Source organism: Acipenser ruthenus, chromosome 12 (genome assembly GCF_902713425.1).
Source record: "Acipenser ruthenus chromosome 12, fAciRut3.2 maternal haplotype, whole genome shotgun sequence".
Classification (NCBI taxonomy): domain Eukaryota; kingdom Metazoa; phylum Chordata; class Actinopteri; order Acipenseriformes; family Acipenseridae; genus Acipenser; species Acipenser ruthenus.
Window position 1 is genome coordinate 27,293,730 of NC_081200.1, and position 22,396 is coordinate 27,316,125.

The following is a 22,396-nucleotide window of genomic DNA, read 5'->3' on the forward strand; positions in this document are numbered from 1 at the left end:
GGCCAGCAGGAGTCAGGTGCAAGCTGCAAGCTGTGCTGTGCAAAGGCAGTATTTGTAACTTTGTGTCTTCTGTATTATCCAATAATAAAATGTTTTCCCCTTTGATCTGTAGTAAAATTGTGGCATTGATTCCCTACACAATTCTAAATTCCATAAACATAACAGGATATTATGTGTCATAACAAAAACACACACAGACACAACAAACTATCATGTATAGGTAGACATTCATTATAAAATACGAACAGAACTGTGACCAAAATTGACTCATCTCCTAATTTTATAGTTATTTTAATCTCCATATTAAAGGCAGTGTATCATTCCGACACAAGTCTTTTCAACCAACACAGGCAATTCTGATAAGAAGTTACTGTAGCCGACTCTCTCCTTAAATTGGTGCAATTTGCCATTCCTGTGATGTTTTAACAGCATTAGGGAAATATTAAGAACAGTAATATCAAGCTGCAGCAATGAGACCAGGGGTTAAAATCTGAATTTCCAAAATTGGGACTGCCTTCAGAATAGCCAAAGCTAATCTGAAGAAATGTTTCACAGTGAGGAACATTGTTCTAACAGTGTAACAAAGACCATGCCACTTTGTCAGCATGGGATGATTGGTGCCACAGAGAATGAGTGTAAAAACCTGTCATGATCTCTGCCAAACCGCTTGAAAGCTTATGGTATCTAAAAGACCAGCATTATAGGCCCCTTCCCCCAAAAGACCCTCTTAAGGTCACAGTTAGGGAGGTATTTCTCCAACTCAAGCAACCTTTAATTGATAACCTACACCACTGCTCAGAGTATCTTCATCCAGGTTTCCTGGAAATGGGGAGACATACAGTACATGGCAAGTTAACAATAACCTGTTATTTATCATAATTGCTTGTTCACACTTCCAGAAAACCATTCTTGTTGTATATTAACTTGCAAAATGGTCTTTGACTCAGGTTACATGGTACATTTACCTCATGGTACTGTATAAAAGCAGAATACATTTCAATATATATATATTTTGCAGTTCAGGCACTAGAATAATCATATATTCCTCTCCTACAGGTGGCTGGCTGTTTGCCTAAACTGATAGTGAATTAAAAACTGTTGGTGTCCTTTAGCACAATTCATTTCTAAGCTCCTTTACAGTTTTACAAATGAATAAAACAATATAAGACAAACCTTCTGACAACTTTGTAAACTAACTTGTGAAGGTGACTTCTGCACTTTGCTGTCAGTAGTACATTTTTGAGTGGCAGTCTCTTATTGTTAGTGTGGGTTGTGCTGACGGAAGGGTTAGGCCCAGAATAAGTGATAAAGAGGTCATGCAAGCACTATTTTGTTGACCAGAACATTTTCCTAAAAAATGTACTGTATGTCCTTGAAGATAAAATGTATTTTGTTTTTATTTATGTTGAACACTAAAGAAATAATATAAAATATAGACGAAAGAAATAATATAACATATCAAATTTGTTAGAGCCTTGGGGAAATCTTCTATAAAAGATTAAAGAGAAACTATAAGAAGATTGATGTATTTGCCAGCTAGCTTGACTGGCAACATGACCTTCATTCACAATGCAGACAAAGAACATGGTCAGACAGCTCATACCAATGCTCCAATAAAGGTAGTCAATAATATAGAGACCGATGGCTACTGTAAGTTAATCAAATGATAATTGTACATTTAACAACAATTAGACAGTAGTGACGACCTAATAATTACATGTTTAGCAAATCAGTGTGCAGCTTCATAGAATATTTTTCTTTTGTGCTTTTTTATTTATTTTTTTAGTGGAGGAGGCCTGTTGTCATTTTTGCTGTATAAGTGCAATCTGTCATCTCGCAGCCAAATTAAATGTGATTGTGTAACCTTCCAATACATGATAAAGCCCTCTTTAGCTCCTTTCACACTGGCGCTTCTACTCGGGTCCCGACCTGGGTTCTGGCTACCCGTACAGTATAAAACCATGTACCCATTCACCTGGGTTGGCAGCGACCCACCTCAGGATGTGGGTCGACATGCTTTGACCCGGGTTGAGCGAAACAAAATGCATGACGGCCGATCGTAAGCGGACTTTCGCAAGGAACGTTTCTGTTTGTTCTGTTTAGCCGTATTTCTGTAGATGGAGACGCATCATAAACCAGATTGCAGCAGGGATGAAGAAACATTTGCTCTTATCAACATTTGGGCCGATGATTCAATCCAGAGAAGCTCGGATGGAAGCGTCCATAACAAGCTGGTCACCCCTGCTTCTTCAAAAAGCAGTGTGGAATCGCGTAGCTGAGCTGCATGACACTGGATCACAAACTGGGTAGGGTCCGAGTCGAGTAGCACATGCCAATGTGAAAGGGGCTTTTGATTCCAAACTAATTTGTTGTAGAGCTTCATTGAAATTTTACATTGATCGGCCATGCAGCGATTTGTCAGTGAAAGGGCTGATTTTGTCAATACTTGCCTGACAAACTAATTCAATCACAGCTCCAAAGGGAAATATACTGTAGAGCATGGGTGTGTTAATATACACATTGTTAAGATTGGCATTCCAGTAAATCTGTACTTGTCTTGTTTTTAGGCCCTTAACTAAGACTCTCCTATTCGTGTTCCAAATGTCAAGAGATTTACAGACTATTCTTACCGAATAAGATTTATAGCATATATCCACATATTGGTAGCAACATACATTGCTGTCATCCAAACACCACTGCACCCACTTTAGGAAAATCTCTGATTCACTTTGTAAATTGTACAACTCTGTGCCAGCTAGGAATCTGTTTAGAATCCTGACAAGTCATTAAGGACAAGGCCATAACTAGATTGCATAGAAGTTGCTGCTCCTTGCCTTTTCCCAAACCTGCTAAAACTCTCTGACAAAGACAGTTTGTTTACTAACTTTCTCAGCTATGGTGAGCTAGAAATGGGAAAGAAAGTCAGATTGCAGCTGAATTACCCGTTTCCATTCATAACTGTATTATTATTAAAGATAATTTTCCTTCGGACTTTCTGCACTTCTCCATTCAACACTGAAACCCTCTTTACTAGATCATTGTGTTCAGTATTCAGTTCACTTTGTGGGGACAGGGTTTGGAGTACTGTATTACCATTCTATTTGTCACAAGATCAAACTGAGCTGAGTAGTAATAACCTGCATGTTAACACACCATGTTATCTTTCATAGGACTTAACCAAGTCCCCATGGCAATGTGGTATTCAGTTACCGACCAGGCAACCAAGCAGACAACACACATCCACAGTACTTATTACAAGTTTTAATAAGCTGACAACTGACTTTGTGATCTCCCTTCATCTCAAGTGTCAAAACCACAGTTTTTTGTAGCTTTTTCCAATGGGATGTTTTACCTTTAGGTTTCAACCCAAGAGAAACAAATACATATGGCTGTTGTTGTCTGCGTGAAAAACAACAAAAGACAGCTCTTTATACGACCAAAAACAAAAGAAAAGGGTTATAAAAAGGGATAGTAGATAATTTATTTTTAAATTATCCATGCATACTGTGGAACAAGCAATACAATCTAATTTACCATCACACTGAAACTTCACTAAAGGTGACCAAAATAATTCCATAGCCATTTCAGCTGAGGCGTGTAATAAAGCCCTACAGTATGCAAACACATGTTTATATTTTTGGACAGCTCTGGGATGTGCTTTCCACAGGGATGCACTCCTAAATTAGAAGCCATTACTCATTAGTAAAGCTACAACCAGAGGGATCTTTTTTCTGCATCACAATCCACCAGGTTCAGTAAAATGCCTTTTTCTAAAGCTGCTGTTTCTTTTAAAGAAAATACGGCACAGAAACACAGTCATAGCAGAGTTCGTCAAATATCACCATAATCCTTGCAGCAGCATGCTGGACAAACAGTAAGACAGTTCAGATCAAGAGGTTATCTTGATTTCGAGTTTCAGCAGATGCACCTAAACGAAAAGCTTCTACAAGACCAACAGAATTGTGCCCAACCTTCAAAATGAGGGAGGTGTTCAAACAAACTCTCTGTGAGCCACAATGCCAATAAAGAAGGATTCACTCAATTTACTTTCAAGACATATTCTCAACAGTGACATGCAGTATCTTAAATAATCCATATGGAAAACGCAAACAATCTCAATACAGTGTTTTATTTCCAACAGACAGGGAATGATATTTACAGGGGTGGAACGGACTGTGGCTACTTTGTCCCAAACCTTTTAATCACTGCTGTGCTATTGACAGATATCACCGTTTTAAAACTACCTGCTTTTTCTACCTGCACGTAAACAAAACATCCATCTGGCCTTGTTTTCAATGACGTTTAAAACTGTCAAGATGGTAAGTACTATCTACATAAACACTGACCTGTGTAAACAGTGAGTATCATCCGGGAACTTATTACACATGCACTATTAAATTTGACATCCACAGCCAGCAACCAGCCTCAAGGCAGCATGTCAACCCATCAACCCATCAACACATTCATTTGTAGCCAAGCACTTACCTGTAGATGGGGTCCTGCATCACCATCATCTTGCTCTCATCCCAGGTCCATTCTTTTTTCTGTGAAAACATAGGAAGCTACAAGGCTTAGACCACTGTACCTGACCCGATAACCATAAAACAAGTTAAAAAAACACAAACTTGAAAAACACAAAAACACTAACTAAATAGTTGCCTCTACTGTAATATTTGAGCTTCTGGTAAAGGTGAATATTTTATTAAGTAGCGTATTTTGATACCTATGTAAACAGCAAATGTACCCTCAGTAACAATAAATGGATTTGGTCAAAAAACCTTTTCACATATTGTCCTATATCCTTCTATATATTCTAGAACTCTTATGGGTCTGCATAAAATCAATTCCCTGCCATAATTGAATTCCTTTATTAAATCTTACCTGTTAAGATGGAAGTGTCAGAATTCAGAACACCTTCGACTGACAGATTACAAATGTCATCTTATGGTAGATCAATAGCACATTGTTTTGAATAATTCACATTTTTATTGATTTCAGTGTATGTGTTTTGTATTAGGCTGTATGAATCACATTTATTTGGAACGGCAAAGCGATCAATGGATGTAAAAAATAAAAAATAAATAAAAATAAATAAACACCACATAACAGCTGAGCAAATATATTATAGTGCATTCTTGAATTGTGCTTAAATTGCACGCAATCCAGTTGATTAATTAATTTATAATTTTAGACCCATTATATATTATATTAATAGTATTTCCTTCATCCCCCCCTTGATACTTGCTTGCCAAAATACCACTCTGTGAGCAAGATAGACGTTTAAATCTCCAGTACACAGACCCACCCCAGTACTTGAAGCTAGTGCTGTAAATCAAACCCTGACGTTGACATCGATTATCGCGCAAATTCCAACGACGATTGTTAATAATTTTGAGTTAAAATGTCTTCCGAAACATGTGCCGTCAGCCGTCTGCTTCTTTTCATTCTGCAGGCCCGCCATGCAGTCACCTCAGAGCTACAGCGTTGGAGGACAACACAGCTCTGGGCAGCATACAGGCATGCCCACAGATGCTCTGCCAGTCTACAGGGGTTGCTGGTACAAGGTGAGCCGAGTACATCCTGGACGACCTAAGCCCTCCCCACCAGGGCGGCGCTCGGCCAATTGTGTGCCGCCCCCTGGGAACTCCTGTCCATGGGTCGGCACTGGAATAGCCTGGACTCGAACCGGCGACCTCCAGGCTATAGGGCGCATCCTGCACTCCACACGGAGTACCTTTACCGGATGCGCCACTCGGGAGCCCCACGAGTTAAAATGTTTAAAAAAAGAAAAAACTTCCTTCACAGTAACAGTTTAAAGGAACAATAAGTCCTCTTTTTTTATAGAGCATGGTATAAAAAACCAATTCAAACAAATCCCGATGTTTTAAGACACATTTGATAAATATATTAGCATTTAAATATAGCACTCTCCAATTTTCATATTCCTGCCGTCACCTTTGCCTTGTTTTGTGTAAAATCTGTCAAATTTCCAGCGTAAACATAATGGTAAATTAAGAAATAAAAAAATTTAAAAAAATCAACCCCACTGTCCAAAGAAGAAAAAAAAAAAAAAGGTTTGAAAACTACATTAACATTATGGCCTATTCACATGGAAATAATTCGATCTCTCATTTTTTTTTTTTAATTTGCTGTTGGTTACAATTTATGAATTATGTGCTGCGGCTGCAGAGATGCGTTTCACTTTTTGCGTTCATATATGACTTTGCATAACCACTTAGATCTACATTATCTTCAGTGAATACAACGATATAGGGCAGCAGTGTGGAGTAGTGGTTAGAGTTCTGGACTCTTGACCGGAGGGTTGTTGGTTCAGTCCCAGGTGGGGGACACCGCTGCTGTACCCTTGAGCAAGTTACTTTACCTAGATTGCTCCAGTAAAAACCCAACTGTATAAATGGGTAATTGTATGTAAAAATAATGTGATATCTTGTAACAATTGTAAGTCGCCCTGGATAAGGGTGTCTGCTAATAAATAAATAATAATAATAATAATAATAAATAATATCGTCATTATTCCAAATAGTACATTAGTGGTAGCCTACCCTTTCCTGCAATGGAACTTTCGACAGCGACAATGTCTGTTGATAATTTTATTTTGTGTCTCCATACCTGAATATGTATAATAATATCTCTTAAAAGATAAGCTTGCAACATTGCGCAGAGCCGAGCGCCTACGGAAACGCTACAAAAAGAAGGAGCGTGCGAGAGCTAACTTTTATAAAGACCCATTCAAATTTGTAAAGAAGTTGTTCACTAGTGAGAAGAATGGCACACTAAAAGCATCTAAAGTTGAGCTGGAGAGATATTTGGAGGAAACACATACAGATTCAAAAAGGCAAGAGCCTATGTAAATTCCGTCAGACATCCCACCTATCAATCTACCAGAATACCAAATGGAGGACTGTGCACCTAAGTGGAAAGAAGTAGAGCAAGCTGTGAAAAAAGCAAGGGCTTCATCATCTCCGGGGCCAAATGGAGTTCCGTACAGAGTGTACAAGAGTGCTCAGGAGTTCTACGAATTCTGTGGAAATTGATGAAAGTGGCATGGGAAAAACAGGTTGTACCAAGAGCATGGCGCAGAGCAGGTGGAGTCTTTATACCTAAAGAAAAAGATTCTACAAGCATCAGTCAGTTTCGTCCTATTTCGCTATTAAACGTAGAAGGCAAGATTTTCTTCAGCATTATTGCTCAGAGATTGTCAACTTACCTATTAAAGAAACGCTTCATTGACACTTCAATACAAAAAGTGGGCATTCCAGGTTTCCCAGGATGCTTAGAACACATCAATGTGATCTGGCAACAAATTCAATCAGCTAAAAAGGAGAGGAAGGAGCTCCATGTGACATTCCTGGATTTGGCTAATGCATATGGTTCAGTGCCACATGAACTACTTTGGGCAGCATTTGATTTTTTCAGTGTACCGATGACAAAAACAAATTTAGTGAAAGCCTAGATTTGCAATTTAGTTTTTTAACTTCAGAATTCAGCACTACATGGCAATGCCTAGAGGTTGGAATAATGGCAGGATGCACCATTTCTCCACTGGCTTTTACCATGGCAATGGAAGTAATCATTAGGGCATTAAAATGGGTAGTAGGAGGAGAGCGCTTGGCTTCTGGAATGCGTCTACCACCAATTCGAGTATACATGGATGACATGACAACCATGACTACAACAGTAGCCTGCACTAATCGGTTATTGGGCAAATTAACCAATAACATTGAATGGGAACGAATGCAATTCAAGCCCACTAAATCAAGGAGCATCTCTATAATTAAAGGCAAAGTAGTAGATAAAACATTCTTCATTAATGGTGAGGCAATACCAACAGTGTCTGAGAAGCCAGTGAAGAGTCTTGGGAGATGGTACGACAGGGATCTAAAGGACACAGTTCGTGTGGGAGAAGTTAGACAACAAGCAGTGGGAGGGTTGAAGAGCATAGACAGCTGCGCTCTACCAGGTAAACTAAAACTCTGGTGCTTTCAGTTTGGTCTACTGCTGAGGTTGCTGTGGCCACTGACTGTGTACGAGGTTTCATTGACAACAGTAGAGAAGCTGGAAGCTTTAAATCAGTTCACACATCAGGAAATGGTTGGGAGTTCCACGCTGCCTCAGCAGAGTGGGACTTTATGGTAAAAGAATACTGAAGCTACCAGTCTCTGCCCTCACCGAGGAGTTTAAGTGCACCAAGGTCAGACTGGAAATGACATTAGTAGAGTCACGCGACAAATGCCTAAGGGAGGCAGCACCTGTGTTGAAAACTGGAAGAAAGTGGGCGGCAAAGAAAACTGTAGAAGATGCAAAGGCTGCCCTTCGAATTGGTGATATCATGGGGCAAGTTCAGCATGGAAGAGGGGGTCTTGGTCTCAGTTCAGCTCCTCCTACATGGCACAAGGCAGCCCCAGCTCAAAGGAGGAAGCTGGTAGTCAACGAGGTGCAAAAGCAGGAGCAGAGGATGAGGTGTATAAAGGCCATTTCCCAGGCCAAGCAGGGAGAATGGATGAGATGGGAGACTGTGGAACAATGCAAGATTGGCTGGCAAGACCTATGGTCAATGGAACAAAGCAGGATCAGTTTCCTCATCAGGTCAACATATGATGTTCTCCCATCACCACAGAACCTAAACCTCTGGGTAGGAGAGGATCCCTCATGTCCTTTGTGTTCATCACCTGCAACATTAAGGCACATTTTGACAGGACGTAAGGTGGCTCTTATTATCATTATTTATTTCTTAGCAGACACCCTTATCCAGGGCGACTTACAATCGTAAGCAAAAACATTTCAAGCGTTACAATACAAGTAATACAAGGACAGTTTACTTGGCGCCATGACCAGGTGCTGCGATGTTTGGCCTTAGCATTGGAAGACAAGCGTAACATGACCAATAAGTTGCCACCTGTTCCACCAAAACATTACACACAAAAGACAACATTCCTCCGCCCAGGAGAGCAACCACCAAGAAAAGGTGTTAAAACCAATCCTCGCCCAGGACAACTGGAAGCTGCTAGAGACTGGAAAATGCTGGCAGATGTTGGTCAATGGCTTATTTTTCCACCTGAGATTGCCACCACTAACCTTCGACCAGATATTGTCTTGTGGTCTGGATCAGCACGCCTGTAGATGAGGCGTATGAGAGGAAGAAACTGCGGTATGCTCAACTAGCCACTGAAGCAGAACAGCGAGGTTGTTGTTTTTTTTACGTCGGAGGCAGAGGACGTTACTGTACATTCCACCCACTCTTTTGCTAGTTTCATTCCTCCAGTCTTTTCCGGACCAAAACCCTACCTTTTTGCATGTTGTACAGCCCAGCTTTGAATTTTGCAGGACAAGCCAGGGGTTATACGTTTGCTTTTTCTTGAACTGAGCCTCCGTCCAAACTGCACCTGCTCCGGGCACTTCGTTGGTCGATGCACTGTCCTCCCTAGTGATGTGTAGATCGCGAACGAATCGTTCTTTTTGAACGACTCACTAAGGTGAACGATGGGAATCGGAACAGAGTCCCTATTGAATCGGTTCCTTTGATTCACCCCATGAACAAGCTGCTTGGCGCACAGGAGTCGAGTTACCAGCCTATCAAAAGTCATGAAATGATTCCTTACCTCTCGAGTCTGGCTGATTTGTTCATTGTAACAAGTAAACCAGGTTGTCTCTCAACTCACTGAGTGTTATGAAACTGAAAACCGTAAGTGCCATGTTGGATCCAAATTCACGCTTACTTAGTGCATGATAAGAACTCTGTGTGAGCCAAAATGGCGTCAATTACATCCTCCAGACCATAGCTATATATCTATGATCCAGACGGTGTGTACTTTCTAGAGTGCTGCTTCACGCTGTCAGAAACTCAGATTACAAGTTTGTGCACCATAATTTTATTTTTTATTTTTCTTACAGTTCTTCTTAGTTTACCATGTACGTAACCTTGTGTAAGTCTGCCAAACAAATAAATAATAAAATGACTCACTACTAGTTGTAGCCTATGTGTCTTTGTTATTTTTTATACACATACAAAATTAGTCATATCTATAGTTAACTATTTTGCACAAATTATGATTAATACTTCTAAGTCATCTTGAGTAAAGTCAGCCAAATTACTAAATAATATTAATAATAATAATAATATGAGCTATACACCTCATTTCCAAAATAAATAAATACAAACATCTACTGGTATTGTAACGTTATTGTACCCAAGGCTTAATTATATAATTTGTGATTACATATTTGACCTTGAGAAATGAATGCATTTTATACATGACAATTTACAACTAAGGTTAAATATTTTATAATTCAATAATGACGGCGATTCACCTTAGTCCACAAGGTGACACGTAGTATCAGCTACGATACAACAACCTTTTACGAGGATATTGCACATTCTAATGGATGACGTTCTTAAACGTCTATTATATTTTACACGCACATTAAATATACATTTTCTAAATGTTATTTTACTGTGTTAAATACTAAAAAATACTAAATATATACATGTTTAAACTTCATTTATTTAAAATGTACATGTTGCGGTTATGGGTGTGCTTCAACGTGTGATTGATCACATGACTAATCCCAAAGGTTTACTGGATAGAAGAGGAATTGGGCAAACAGCGTTTTGCTATGTGCTGAATAAATACCACGGATTAGTTCCACAAATACCACTCGTTCGAGCCTCTCTTTTTTTTTTTGTAAAAAACAATGGATGACTCCAAATGTATAGAAAAAAAACACGTAAGAAATGCAATTGACTTTTTTAAAGATTAAATTAAATTAGATTGATACTGATGGCTAAACAATGCTAATGGTTCAAACTGTTATGTTATCTCCAGTATTCTAAATATATATTATTATTTTTTTATCAAACTATATTTAATTTAATGTTTATGAACCCAGTCAACCAAATATAGATTCTCCCTAGCTTTTGTGATGTGCGGTTCAAATAAACCTACGTAAACAATCTTAATGCTGTCTACATTGATTGGTTTTGTGTCATTGAATCAGTGAATCAAATGAACGAAATGAATCGATTCACCAAACTGAACTGAATCAAATGAATCGAGTCACTAAAAATAATCGAACTGCCCATCACTAGTCCTCCCCGACCCCATCCCCCTCTCCTGCCGAGTCTGACTCACTAGTGGCCTGCTAGCTAGTGGAGGATGTGCCGGTGGTGATGCTGAACTGGCGGGATTAGCAGAGCAGACAGCTAAGGCATCGCCATCAGGAGCAGTTTCCCCCTCATTTTTGATTTGGCTTTCCTTTCCCACGACACGGTTCAAATTCAGTGGCGACGACTAGGCTACGTGACGTGATTACGTAGGGACCTCTCACTAGCTGACCACCACTGTTTCAAGATCAGTTACTTACCTCGCCGGCCCGCCCCATAACCCCTATGTACAAATAAGAGAGCAGGTCTGAAATCGGTGTGGCAGGATAGCATGCGCTTTTACGGGGGGCGGGAGAAATAATGAGGAGGCAGAAGCAACTTTAACTCTGACCGCTTTTATTAGAATGTTTACAGTGCAAACAGTGGAAAAAATAATAAATCATGCCGCGAGAGGTACCGGATCCGGGCAAATTAGGTGCCGGAACGAAAAAAGTCAAATCTGAGAGGTGCCGGATCCTGTTCCGGCAAGATCCGGCTCAAATTAAGCACTGATGAAGATTGTACTCAAGAACTAAAATGCACAGGACATCTTTAAATGGTATAAAATTGGATTTTTGACAACTCTGTATCATATTGATTGAATTATATATAATTTATAAATGTTGTAGAAATAGTTCACCAAGTATTGTCATATTTTTATTACTGATCAGTGATCATGCATTTTAAATACTATATAATATGCTTTGGCTATGGTCCATTGAATAATACGAATGCAGACAATACCATAAAATGTACAAAACATTTTAAAGTGTGATCAGTAAACAATACACTGGGTTAGTTACAACTTCAATATAGTTCCTTTCTGAACAACAATATGAAATAGTTTCTCGCAAGCAGATTTAAAAAACTTTTTAAAAGACCATTTCAAACTATGACTTTTTTTTTTTAAATAATAAGTGGAAAGCTTACTTTAATTAAAAGCTGTAAAAGGCAGTGCTGGTAAAAAAAAAAAAAAAAAAGAAAAAAATATTCTAAAAGGCCATGGGTATCTGGAGTTTAATTAAACTTGTTAAAAATTCCTGCACAGGAATGTTTAATAAAACTAGAACCCCCATTGCCCTTTCAGCTACACCTGACTTGAATTCCTGGATAGTGCTTCAGGCAAAACCAAGGCACAAGCTGAAAAATTGATATATAGTTTCAGTTTCTGTTACAATATTCATCCATAACAAATATAAAATCGGAGTCGTACCTAAAACTAAAACATAAAAAAATATTTATGTCTGTGTATTTTAGCCTACCCAAGTTACCCAGTAGCAGTGGCATATTTGCCTTCTCCAGACTAAAGCATAGCAAAGCACTGACTGGTTGAATTAGAGGATATTCTGTGTTACTGTAACCCTGAAGTTATCGGCTGAGAAATTAAAATTTTAATTGAATAAAGAGAGAACATATGCGTCTCCACCATTTCAATCTCCAAGCTTGGATCAAGAAGGTACCGTAAAAACAGTATTATAATATCCTGGTTATAGAATGCAGATTCACAGAGAGACATATAAATCTGGCTCTAGGACTGCATCCATTTGCATTACCATCTTCACATTTTAAATTGAATATTGATAGGTATGAAAGTTTACTTTTGTTGTGCTTATCTTTTTTGTGCACGTTTCACATTTTCTCAGATGTAATGTTTGAACATTAAAATATACCTCCCTTGCATCCAAACACCCCAGTTTTCTTTCTTAAAATTTGCAGTAAGCAAAAAAGGTCTGAAGAAACGGTGTTTTTCTCAGAGCAGAGCGCGTTCTGTCCAGACCAGAGTGACGAGTGCCGATCTGCAAGAATGCATCCATTTTGAAAATACAAAAATACTAGGACTGATATAACAGTCTGTTATATAACAGTCATTTAGTCTGAGGTTGTTTATATGTAAGTCGCCCTGGATAAGGGCGTCTGCTAAGAAATAAATAATAATAATAATAATAATAATTAGTGCTCACACATTCACACCTACTCCTCTTACTTTTTGGATAGAGTCTCCTAAGCCTCCCACCCTGAAGACACACTTCTTTTCAATCTCCCCCAACCCAGGAACAATAATAGAGAAGAGGAACGTGTCAGCTTCAATAAAGGCAGAGGCGCAAACATGTTCCCCACCGGATATTGGAAATGAAGCCAATGAGAGTTGGAGGTCACATTCCCTGACTACCTGCGATTATCCCAGAACAAGATACCTCCCTGTCAATTGCTTTCTGCAGCGTATAACAATAGATTGGATAATATGAAATCCGAGCTTGGAGGAAGATTGAATGACCTGGCTGGCTAGCATACTACCTGCTGCAAATTCCACCTTTATAATAATAAGTAACATAGGAGAAGAAAAAATAAATCACCTTTGTGAGACTCACCTTCTTCTTTTTCCTCAGAACGACTTTGACCCCGTCCACAGATACCACTATGTTGACTTTTTTCTTCTTGATGTTCTTGGATTTAAATTCATACTAAAAAGAAAAATGAAAGAGAACTTTAACAAAGATACAAACCACTGATGACTAGCATCAACATTACAATGTTTTGTGAAAGTAGTGTTCATGAAAAGAGAGCATGACTCCCCAGAGAGCTCTTTCAATACACCTCAATATTGGATTAACCTACTGCTCCACATCGGCCAACATAAAACATAATCAAGCAAAATGATTTCCGGAACTTGTTGACCCATGGTAAGGAGTAGTGAATATTTCAGGATATTTCAAGATGATAGCGGTGAACTCTACATTAAAACAACCTGGACATATTTCATAACATACTGAATTGAAGTGATTATACAGTATACCTCTTTTCTATTTTATAAAATATTTTTTAAGGAAGTATTGGAAGTAACAAGGATTATACCCAAACCCACAGGCCCAGATTAATGGGTTCCTGTTTTTTTGGGTCAGATTATTTTGCCCCCCAAGAAATGGGCTACACAGACAATTTGTCTCAACACAAGACAATCTAAATCCACAGCCACAACAGATGCATTCATCTGGACAGCAGGGAAAAAAATAATGCAGAATTCCAGCAATGTGGTGTTTTTTTCGCATTGGAAGAGTGCCTAGGCAAACTACAAAAGGGGTGTGTTAACTGATAAGAATGCTGCTTGACTGCCTGCCTGACCAGCATGCAGAATATTCAATTCCTCTCCCTCAACAGCTTCCTGTAGCACAGCGAAGGATAACTAACGAAGCAAGACACAAAATGGTATGTTCATTTTAACATGAACATTTAACAGATTACCTGCTTAAACCTCTAGTACAAACAGTCATTTACCATGTAAACTACACTATACTAGGAGCAGACTTCACTTTAAAATTGTCTTATATATTTTTTTGGGCTGCCAGTTAAATCGCAGTTAACCTCTGCGATTAACGCGTACATTTTTTTAATGCACGTGAATCACACTCCTCCGTCTTGTCCCTCTTGGCATACCATAATTCATTTCCTGCTGCACCATTTTAATACACTTGAGTGCATGCCAGGATTGAATGAGTGAGATCATCGTTTGAATATAAAATTAGACACAGATCCGCATTATATAGCAAAGCACTCAAGCTGAAGGACTTGTGAATGGGAAGTTTATTTTTAAAAAAACTTTCTGACTGTTCATTGGATAGAAAGAAGGTTACTTCTATCTACTGTCAAAGTGAGTTCCAGTATCACAGAAGTGCATCTAGTCTGCTGTACCACCTGTGTGCTGCTAAACATGATCTCACTTCTCAAAATACACTTTCTAGTAGTTCTTCTGGTACAGATAACAACGATTACAACAAATGAAGCCCGCCAGTTTCAACAGAGTATTCTTTTAGAAATTCAAGATCGCTGCAAACCCATTAAATCAAGCTAAGAACGATACTATAACCAGTGCTGTTGCAAAGTTGATAGCTACCGACTGCAGACCCATTAACATTGTAGCTTTGTTTTATTTCAATAACTACATTTTTTAAAATTATATTTTTACAATTATGGAGGATATAACCATTACTCTGTGAATGTTTTGTTTTACTTAGGCAATTTCAAATTATTAATAAAAAAAATCATTTAAAATGTATTATTATTTAAAATGGCAATGAAAAACATCAGTTTATGAGTAAAGTAAACGGATCATTGTAAATGCTGCAAGGCGAGTAATAAACTGACTCCATTGTGATTTAGCAGTGAGTTCAAACAATTTAACAACAAATGCTGGATTGTAAATAAATATAAAACTATAAAAAGAGGGACCAATAAATAGGATCCAGAATCAAGTAATAGGAAAATAGGGGTCTATGATGGGTTGTTTTTTGGATAATAATAATAATAATAATAATAATAATAATAATAATAATAGCATATGTAATAAAACAAACAAATGGGATGAATGCAGTATGTGTATCAATTAAATATGCGACTAAAACCAAGATTAACTGAGATCATTTTTTTAAATCTCAAGATTCACCTTGATTAATCGCTTGACAGCCCTAATTTTTATTTTACATTTGTCTGTATTCCAAATTTTCCCCATACAGTATTCCATAACAGTGATTTACAGTGTATTTATGCATAAAACAGGGCAGTGTGGCTAAAATACTATGGCAATTGGATCTTTGTCTCATTTTGAACCTCTTTTGTTCAATGACATTTAGATGTGCTTAGAGGAAGTGGAAATTATAAAATAAAGAGCACAATTTGTTGATTTTGTATCTAAAGAAAACATTGAGCACTCAAAGAGGTCTGTCCTATAGCTTCAGACAGATCTCAAAATATAAAAATATTAAATCTTTGATGTTATCAAATCCTAAAATGCAAAGACTACCTACAAAACTACAGCATATTGCTCACACAATATGTTTTACAAAGCTCTCTCCTCAACCATTTCCAGATTCAGAGCCCTGGAACGACACTGCCAAAGGAAGCCATAAAAATGATAGCAGTGTCAAATAATATACACGGCACAGAGTACGTTTTTATATTCCCTGTAAATCATTCAGTTAAAAGGTTTGTTTTTCTGTGTCAATATCATTGCAGCTCATCCGAGATGAGCCACAGTGACCTTACCATGTGCTTGTAGTGCCTCATATTAAATCAAGACTCGACTACTGTACTCTCTTCTGACAGGTAATCACTTAGTGTTGGGGACAGCATCACATCCTGTGTAGGACCAGTTCACTTGCACCTATGAATCTGCTCTCTCTAGCACTGATAATTGGCACCTCAGACTTTCTTTATCGCCGTTTCAATTTACAGCATGCAACGCTCCTATGTTAAGTGTAGGGGGTCTGTGGTGGATCGTCGCCGCCACCATTATTTGTTATTGTTTTATAATCAAAAACACAAAACCTCGTGAGGATGCGTGACTGATCAGCTACTGATTAACTAGCTGACAGTCACACATCCTTATTAAACTTGTGCAGACTATGGCCGAGGGGTAATAAGATAATTAACCCCTCGGCCAGAATATAAAAGCCTGCAGCTGTCTTTGTTCAGTGGAGAGGGTGCAGAGATGGAGAACGAGAGCAGAGACAGGGGGTAATAAGATAACGATTGCTGAGCGTGCTGGTTTAAACACCAGCATGAGACTTATTTGTTATTTGTTTATTAGTTTGGCCAATGCACCTTTTGTTTTGTGTATTTTGTGTTTGTTTAAATCTTTTGTTTGTTTTATAATTTAATAAAATAACTGAACGCTGTAGCGTTTAAGTTTCACCCCGCTGTTTCTCGTCTGTTCACAGGATCTCTTACTGTATATGTCATCTCGTTGCGAACTGGACAGCAAAGCAGGATGCTCAAACTGTGAGAAAATACATGAGTTACACAATAACACATTACATAATAATGAGACATCATAAACACAACATACACTTATTATATAGCAAAATCTGAAGATCGTAATCAGGCATTGCTATTGAAACATTTTGATTTGTAGTTATTGTTATTTATTTTTAATTGCAGACAGCACTACAAGTGGCCAAATGGTTCTTTTTTTATTATTTAATGTGCTGGTAAAATAAACCTGTCCCCTAGTAAAGTACACTAGTGGAAAAAAAAAATATTGGTCCAGAAATATTGGTTGAACTATGCACTTATGTGAACAATTTTGTTGGACAAAATAATGCAACATTGTGAAAAAGTTTCACCACTTTAAAAGGCTGAATTTACAACTTTACTGCTTGTGGCACGACTGTAAGCCTGCTGAATACTACACCCAGTTGAACGATGCCATCTATTTATTTTACAAAGCAATTTAAGCTCAAGAGCATTTTTTTTTAAGCAGTTAAAAAAAACATTGAATATGTACATGTAAACACTTTTTAAACGAAAAGTAAAAAAACAAACAAAAAAAACACTATTCTGCTGTTTACAAAACTGCTTTAGTTTAAACCGGCCTTCATTTGTCCCTTATTTTAGACTGCGTCAAGCCTTTTTCAGGTTAAACAAATCGTTGGGTTACCTACCGTAACCCTGGTTCCCTGAAAGAGAAGACGACCACCAATGACATTACGTATGGGATATGCCTGCCCATTGGGTAGGCATCGCTGAGCTCTCTATACCAGAGCTGCCGATAGGCCCCTTCCTCGGTCCCGCCCACCGAGGGAATAAAACTGTCATCCTGAGGAAGCCATTTCTCTTTTTCCATCGAACCTGTGAGGACGACCGATGCGTTTTGATGGTCGTCTTCTCTTTCAGGGAACCAGCGATACGGTAGGTAACCTAACTTTCCCTTTCAATTTGAAGATGACCACCAAAGACATTACACATGGGATAATGTATACCAGAGCCGCCACGAGGAAGAAGGAACGGCAGTATATGAGGGACGAACAAGCACTGTCTAACCCAGAGGTTAGCGGTGTGAACTTACACCCTCAAGGACCCTTGTGCCTAATGAAGGCAGGGCAGGGTCTACCAGATTAAGGCGGTAGAACCTGGAGAAAGTATGCACCGTAGCCCAGCTAGCCGCAGTACAAATATCAGACATCGAGGCCCCTCTGAAGAGGGCCTAAGATGTAGCCAACCCTCTAGTGGAGTGTGCGGCTACCCTACCAGGTGGGGGCAAGCCAGCACCATTATACGCAGTCGAGACTGTATCCACAATCCAATGTGACAGACGCTGCTTAGAGAGGGGCCGTGTCCCGTGACCGATGAAGAGCTTGCCAGACTGATGCAGAGCTCTTGTCCTATGCACATATCATCTCAATGCCCGCACTGGGCAGAGGAAATTTAATCTTGCATCCTGCATTGAAGCAAAGGATGGCATCCATGCACTTTGAAAACGTGCGGGGGGTTATGTACAGGCCTAATCACAGCACGGAAAACTCAAAGACGCTCCCCTGAAAGGCGAAGCGGAGATACATCCTGTGCGCTGGACGAAAAGGAACGTGGAATCTGCATTCTTTCGGTCCAGTGTGATAAACAATTTGTCCGGCCGGACAGCCTGGCGAGTACGGTGGACGCCAGTGTCTCGTTCTTTACCTGCCGAGACGCCTTGCGTTCTCGGTGAGAGCGCAGCAGCAATTCCTCAACCGCTGGTCCAAAGGAATGGTCAGGGGAGATAGGGGCTGCTTCTGAAGGAAGGAGCCACCTTCCCATGAGGCCGCAATAGAAATCGCATCATGGTCCTCCTCAGCAATGCTGACATCCGGTTCTGTAACATCTGGGGCAACCACCGGTGCAGGCGGGGCCAGCTCCAGGGCCGACGTTAGCGGCTGAGATGGGGCCAGATGAAGGGCTTGAGCCTGCTGCCCGGCCTGGGGCTCCCAACGCCGCATATGGCTCAGCCGTGCTAGCAGGGGGCGCTGTGCAGGACATGCAAGTGTGGAATTTAGCCATGCTTGATGTCTGCACAGCCCCAAGGGCATTGTTTAACACCGGAGGGTGTAGACCTGTGTGTTGAAGCACTCAGGCACCAAAGGTGCAGAAGCACCGAGGACACAGAGTGAGGTAGAATACAGTACTGGTGCACCGAAGGATCAGGGTACCGAGTGCAGGTGTTATTGACATGCTGTGGCGCTAAGCACAGAGGGCGCCAAAGCACTGAGAGGCGCCTAGCCTTAACCGCGTGTAGTCAACACAACCCGGGGTAGCGCATAGCATATACCGGGGTGGATACACAGGCTCGATTGGCTGTGGTAGGCAATAAGGAGAGCAGTACAGGGGAGCACACGGTACAGCACGGCGATTACCTGGTTCTGGACCACGTGCAGTCACACAACGTGGCAGCGCGTAGCGTATGCCAGAGTGGAGCACAGGCTCAAAGAGCTGCGGCGTGTTAGGCAGGAATAAAAGTGTACTGCTATTTTTTTATTTTATTTTTTGCAAAGTCAGTAATAGGTAAACATAGAGGCTTACACACAGCAATTCAGCTATGGGAGAAACACATTCACCACGTCAGGCGGGTGACAAAGCACACCAAGTAGTTGGGCTAAAACAAGCCGGCTGATTCAACTCAACTGTGGGGCACAGCAGAGCTGGGTCCCGGTGGAAGAATCATTATTATTTTTTATTTATAACTGCAAGGCAGTGAAGAAACAAATACACACACACACACACACACACACACACAGCAAGCTGTGTGGGTAAAAGTAACAGTCACCAGGGCAACGCGGGTAACAGATTTTGTTTTGTTTTTACCAGCCCACCGAGTAGGTGGGCTGAAACAAGTCGGCATATGCAAGTCAATAGTGGGGCGCAGCTGAGTTGGGTCCCGGTGGAGGAATCACGCTTGTAATTTTTTTTTTTTTTTTTTTCAACTGCAAGGCTATGAAATGAAACCACACATACAAGCACACAACAGCAAAGCTGTGAGGGTAATACAACAGACACCATGGCAACGTGGGTGAACTGGAATTATTAAGCACACCAAGAGGGTGGGCTGAGATAATCCAGCGGAGTCAACTCCACAGCGGAGCGCAGCGTCTTTTTTTTTTTTTTAAACTGCAATAGCAGAGGAAAACACAAAACAGTGAGCGCTGCAAGGTTAGAAAGCAGACTGCAATCGCAAAGCGATGTAGGCTGTTGAAAAGAAAAATAGTAAACACAGCGCAGTTGTGCAGCGTTTATAGCTGAATTCACAGAAGCAGGGTTTCTGATTCCAGGGAAGTGGCAAGCCAGCTTTCAGCAATGAAATTGCAGGTGAACCCCAGAAAACTATTTCACAGTCTCGATCACAGCAACTGGACAGGGGTGTCTAGCCTGGACTATATGCAGTCACACTACTGGGGCAGCGCGTACAGCGGAATGGAGTGGGAGAAAAGACATTGGTATGAACGTTCAGTTAACAACGAATTAGGAAAGCGAGTCAAAGGTTAACTGCACAACTTTGTTGTTTTAATTGACCATGATTATTTCAGTGGCGCTACAATGAGGGAAACAACAATGCTTACATTTACGTTTGCTTGGCTTGGGAAGTTGGCAGGTGGCGATATAACGGGTACAAATAGCACTGTTGTTATATTGGTGACATTTGTTCAGAGAAAATAGCTGGCGGTATGCAAGGGTGGTGTTATAAAATGGGGTGGTATAATGCGGGACAACTGTAGTTGACAGTGAAATTCTACTGTCAGAGGTATTATTGTAGCCAATTATTTTTATTATTTTCTCCCAATTTAGAATGGCCAATTATTTTTTAAGCTCAGCTCACTGCTACCACCCCTGCGCTGACTCAGGAGGGCGAAGACAAACACACAGTGTCCTCCGAAGCGTGTGCCGTCAGCCGACCGCTTTTTTTCACACTGCGGACTCACCATGTAGCCACCCAAGAGCTACAGCGTCGGAGGACAATGCAGCTCTCGGGCAGCTTACATGCAAGTCCGCAGGCACCCGGCCAGACTATAGGGGTCGCTGGTGCACTGTGAGCTGAGGACACCCTGGCCGACCTAACCCTCCCTCCCCCCGGGCGACGCTCGGCCAATTGTGCGCCGCCCCCTGGGAGCTCCCGTCCACGGTCGGCTGTGGAATAGCCTGGACTCGAACTCGCGACGTCCAGACTATAGAGCGCATCCTGCACTCCACGTGGAGCGCCTTTACTGGATGAGACACTCGGAAGCCCCCCGCAGTGGTATCATTGATCCGCCACATATGTGCAGTGTAATGAATGACATTGCAATGCCACGTTGTTGTGTATTTTGGCTTTTTTTATTTCTTTTTTTATGAAGCTTTTTTTTCTTCTTCTTGTAGGAGTATAGCTTGTCCTTTTATGACGAGGTCAATGTGCAATACCAAACCTTTAGATTTGTTGTGTGATGAAAGTAACAACGCCAACTGTGTATGCTTTGCTGTCCTGCAAAATCAACTACAGTGGACCTGTTTACACAGTATTTGCTGCTGTCAAATCAGCCGCCTACAACTACAGTACAATAAGAACAGCAGGGGCCAAGAGAATTGGCTTGTGAAGCATGTCAGGTTTTTTTTTTTTTTGTTTGATAATGTTTCCTATTTAAAGCAATTAGAAGGAGCACTGTATCACAGTGGAATAGTTGTGTGCCTTTGTTTTATTTAGGTATTCAATTCAGGACACTAGATTTCAGTTTACAAAAGCTTCCTCATTTTGAAAACTCAATGTTGACAGATATGCTACTGTTGACTTGCTGTGAATGGATGGAGCAACGTCAACATTTGCACTGACCGTTAAAAGTACAACCAGGAACGTTACTTGTTTTGAACTATTTACAGGTTATTGAATAAACCAAGTAACTTGAACAAAGCAATCTCTTCTAGGACACTGTTTGTACACTTCGTGAACCCGTCCGGTTCCTGGTCCGGAGAGTAAACTTATACTTTAGCGGCTTACAATTTTTAAGCTGTCTGCTATAATACACATACGTATTTGCCTTTTATTCTTTATTTCGGATATTCAAATACATGAAAATGTTCGCCCCTGTGTATTCGAATAGCAAACTATTCAAAATTCCCACCCCATACTTTGAAATACGTAGTATCTTGTCTCCAGAAATGCTGACGAAAGAACAACTGTTCTTGACACTATAAACAAACAAACGCTTTTAATATGTTGTACATGGAGAAAAAGGACCTGGTTTATTACCATTGCCACCCAAGTGAAAAATGTATCTAAGATGTTTACCTTATTACACAATGTAGACTCTGCTGGACAAAAATAATATAACAAATGTCAAGAACGGGCCTCAGGACCTTTGGGATTCATTTTATAGAATATCTGTTGGGAGCAAACATGGGAGAAACATGATGAACCCTAACAGAAATTGCAAATCAGACTCTCACTTATTTTTCTTCTGTTTTTCC

General features: G+C 40.2%; 1 protein-coding gene across 10 annotated transcripts in view; it reads right to left on the reverse strand.

Annotated features, from left to right (window-relative positions):
* Positions 1–22,396, reverse strand: part of LOC117417203 (carboxyl-terminal PDZ ligand of neuronal nitric oxide synthase protein-like) — a 121,483-nt gene that overhangs the window by 58,941 nt on the left and 40,146 nt on the right. For 5 of the 10 annotated variants that reach the window (XM_034029183.3, XM_034029187.3, XM_034029188.3 and 2 more), the window contains 2 exons: positions 13,531–13,623; positions 4,486–4,562 (listed from right to left, as the gene is read on the reverse strand). In XM_034029183.3, coding sequence (XP_033885074.2) covers positions 4,486–4,562; positions 13,531–13,623 — 170 coding nt within the window. Of the gene's footprint in view, positions 1–4,485; positions 4,563–13,515; positions 13,624–22,396 lie in introns of all 10 variants that reach the window. The other 5 variants (XM_034029186.3, XM_059034740.1, XM_034029190.3 and 2 more) reach the window with 2 other exon arrangements.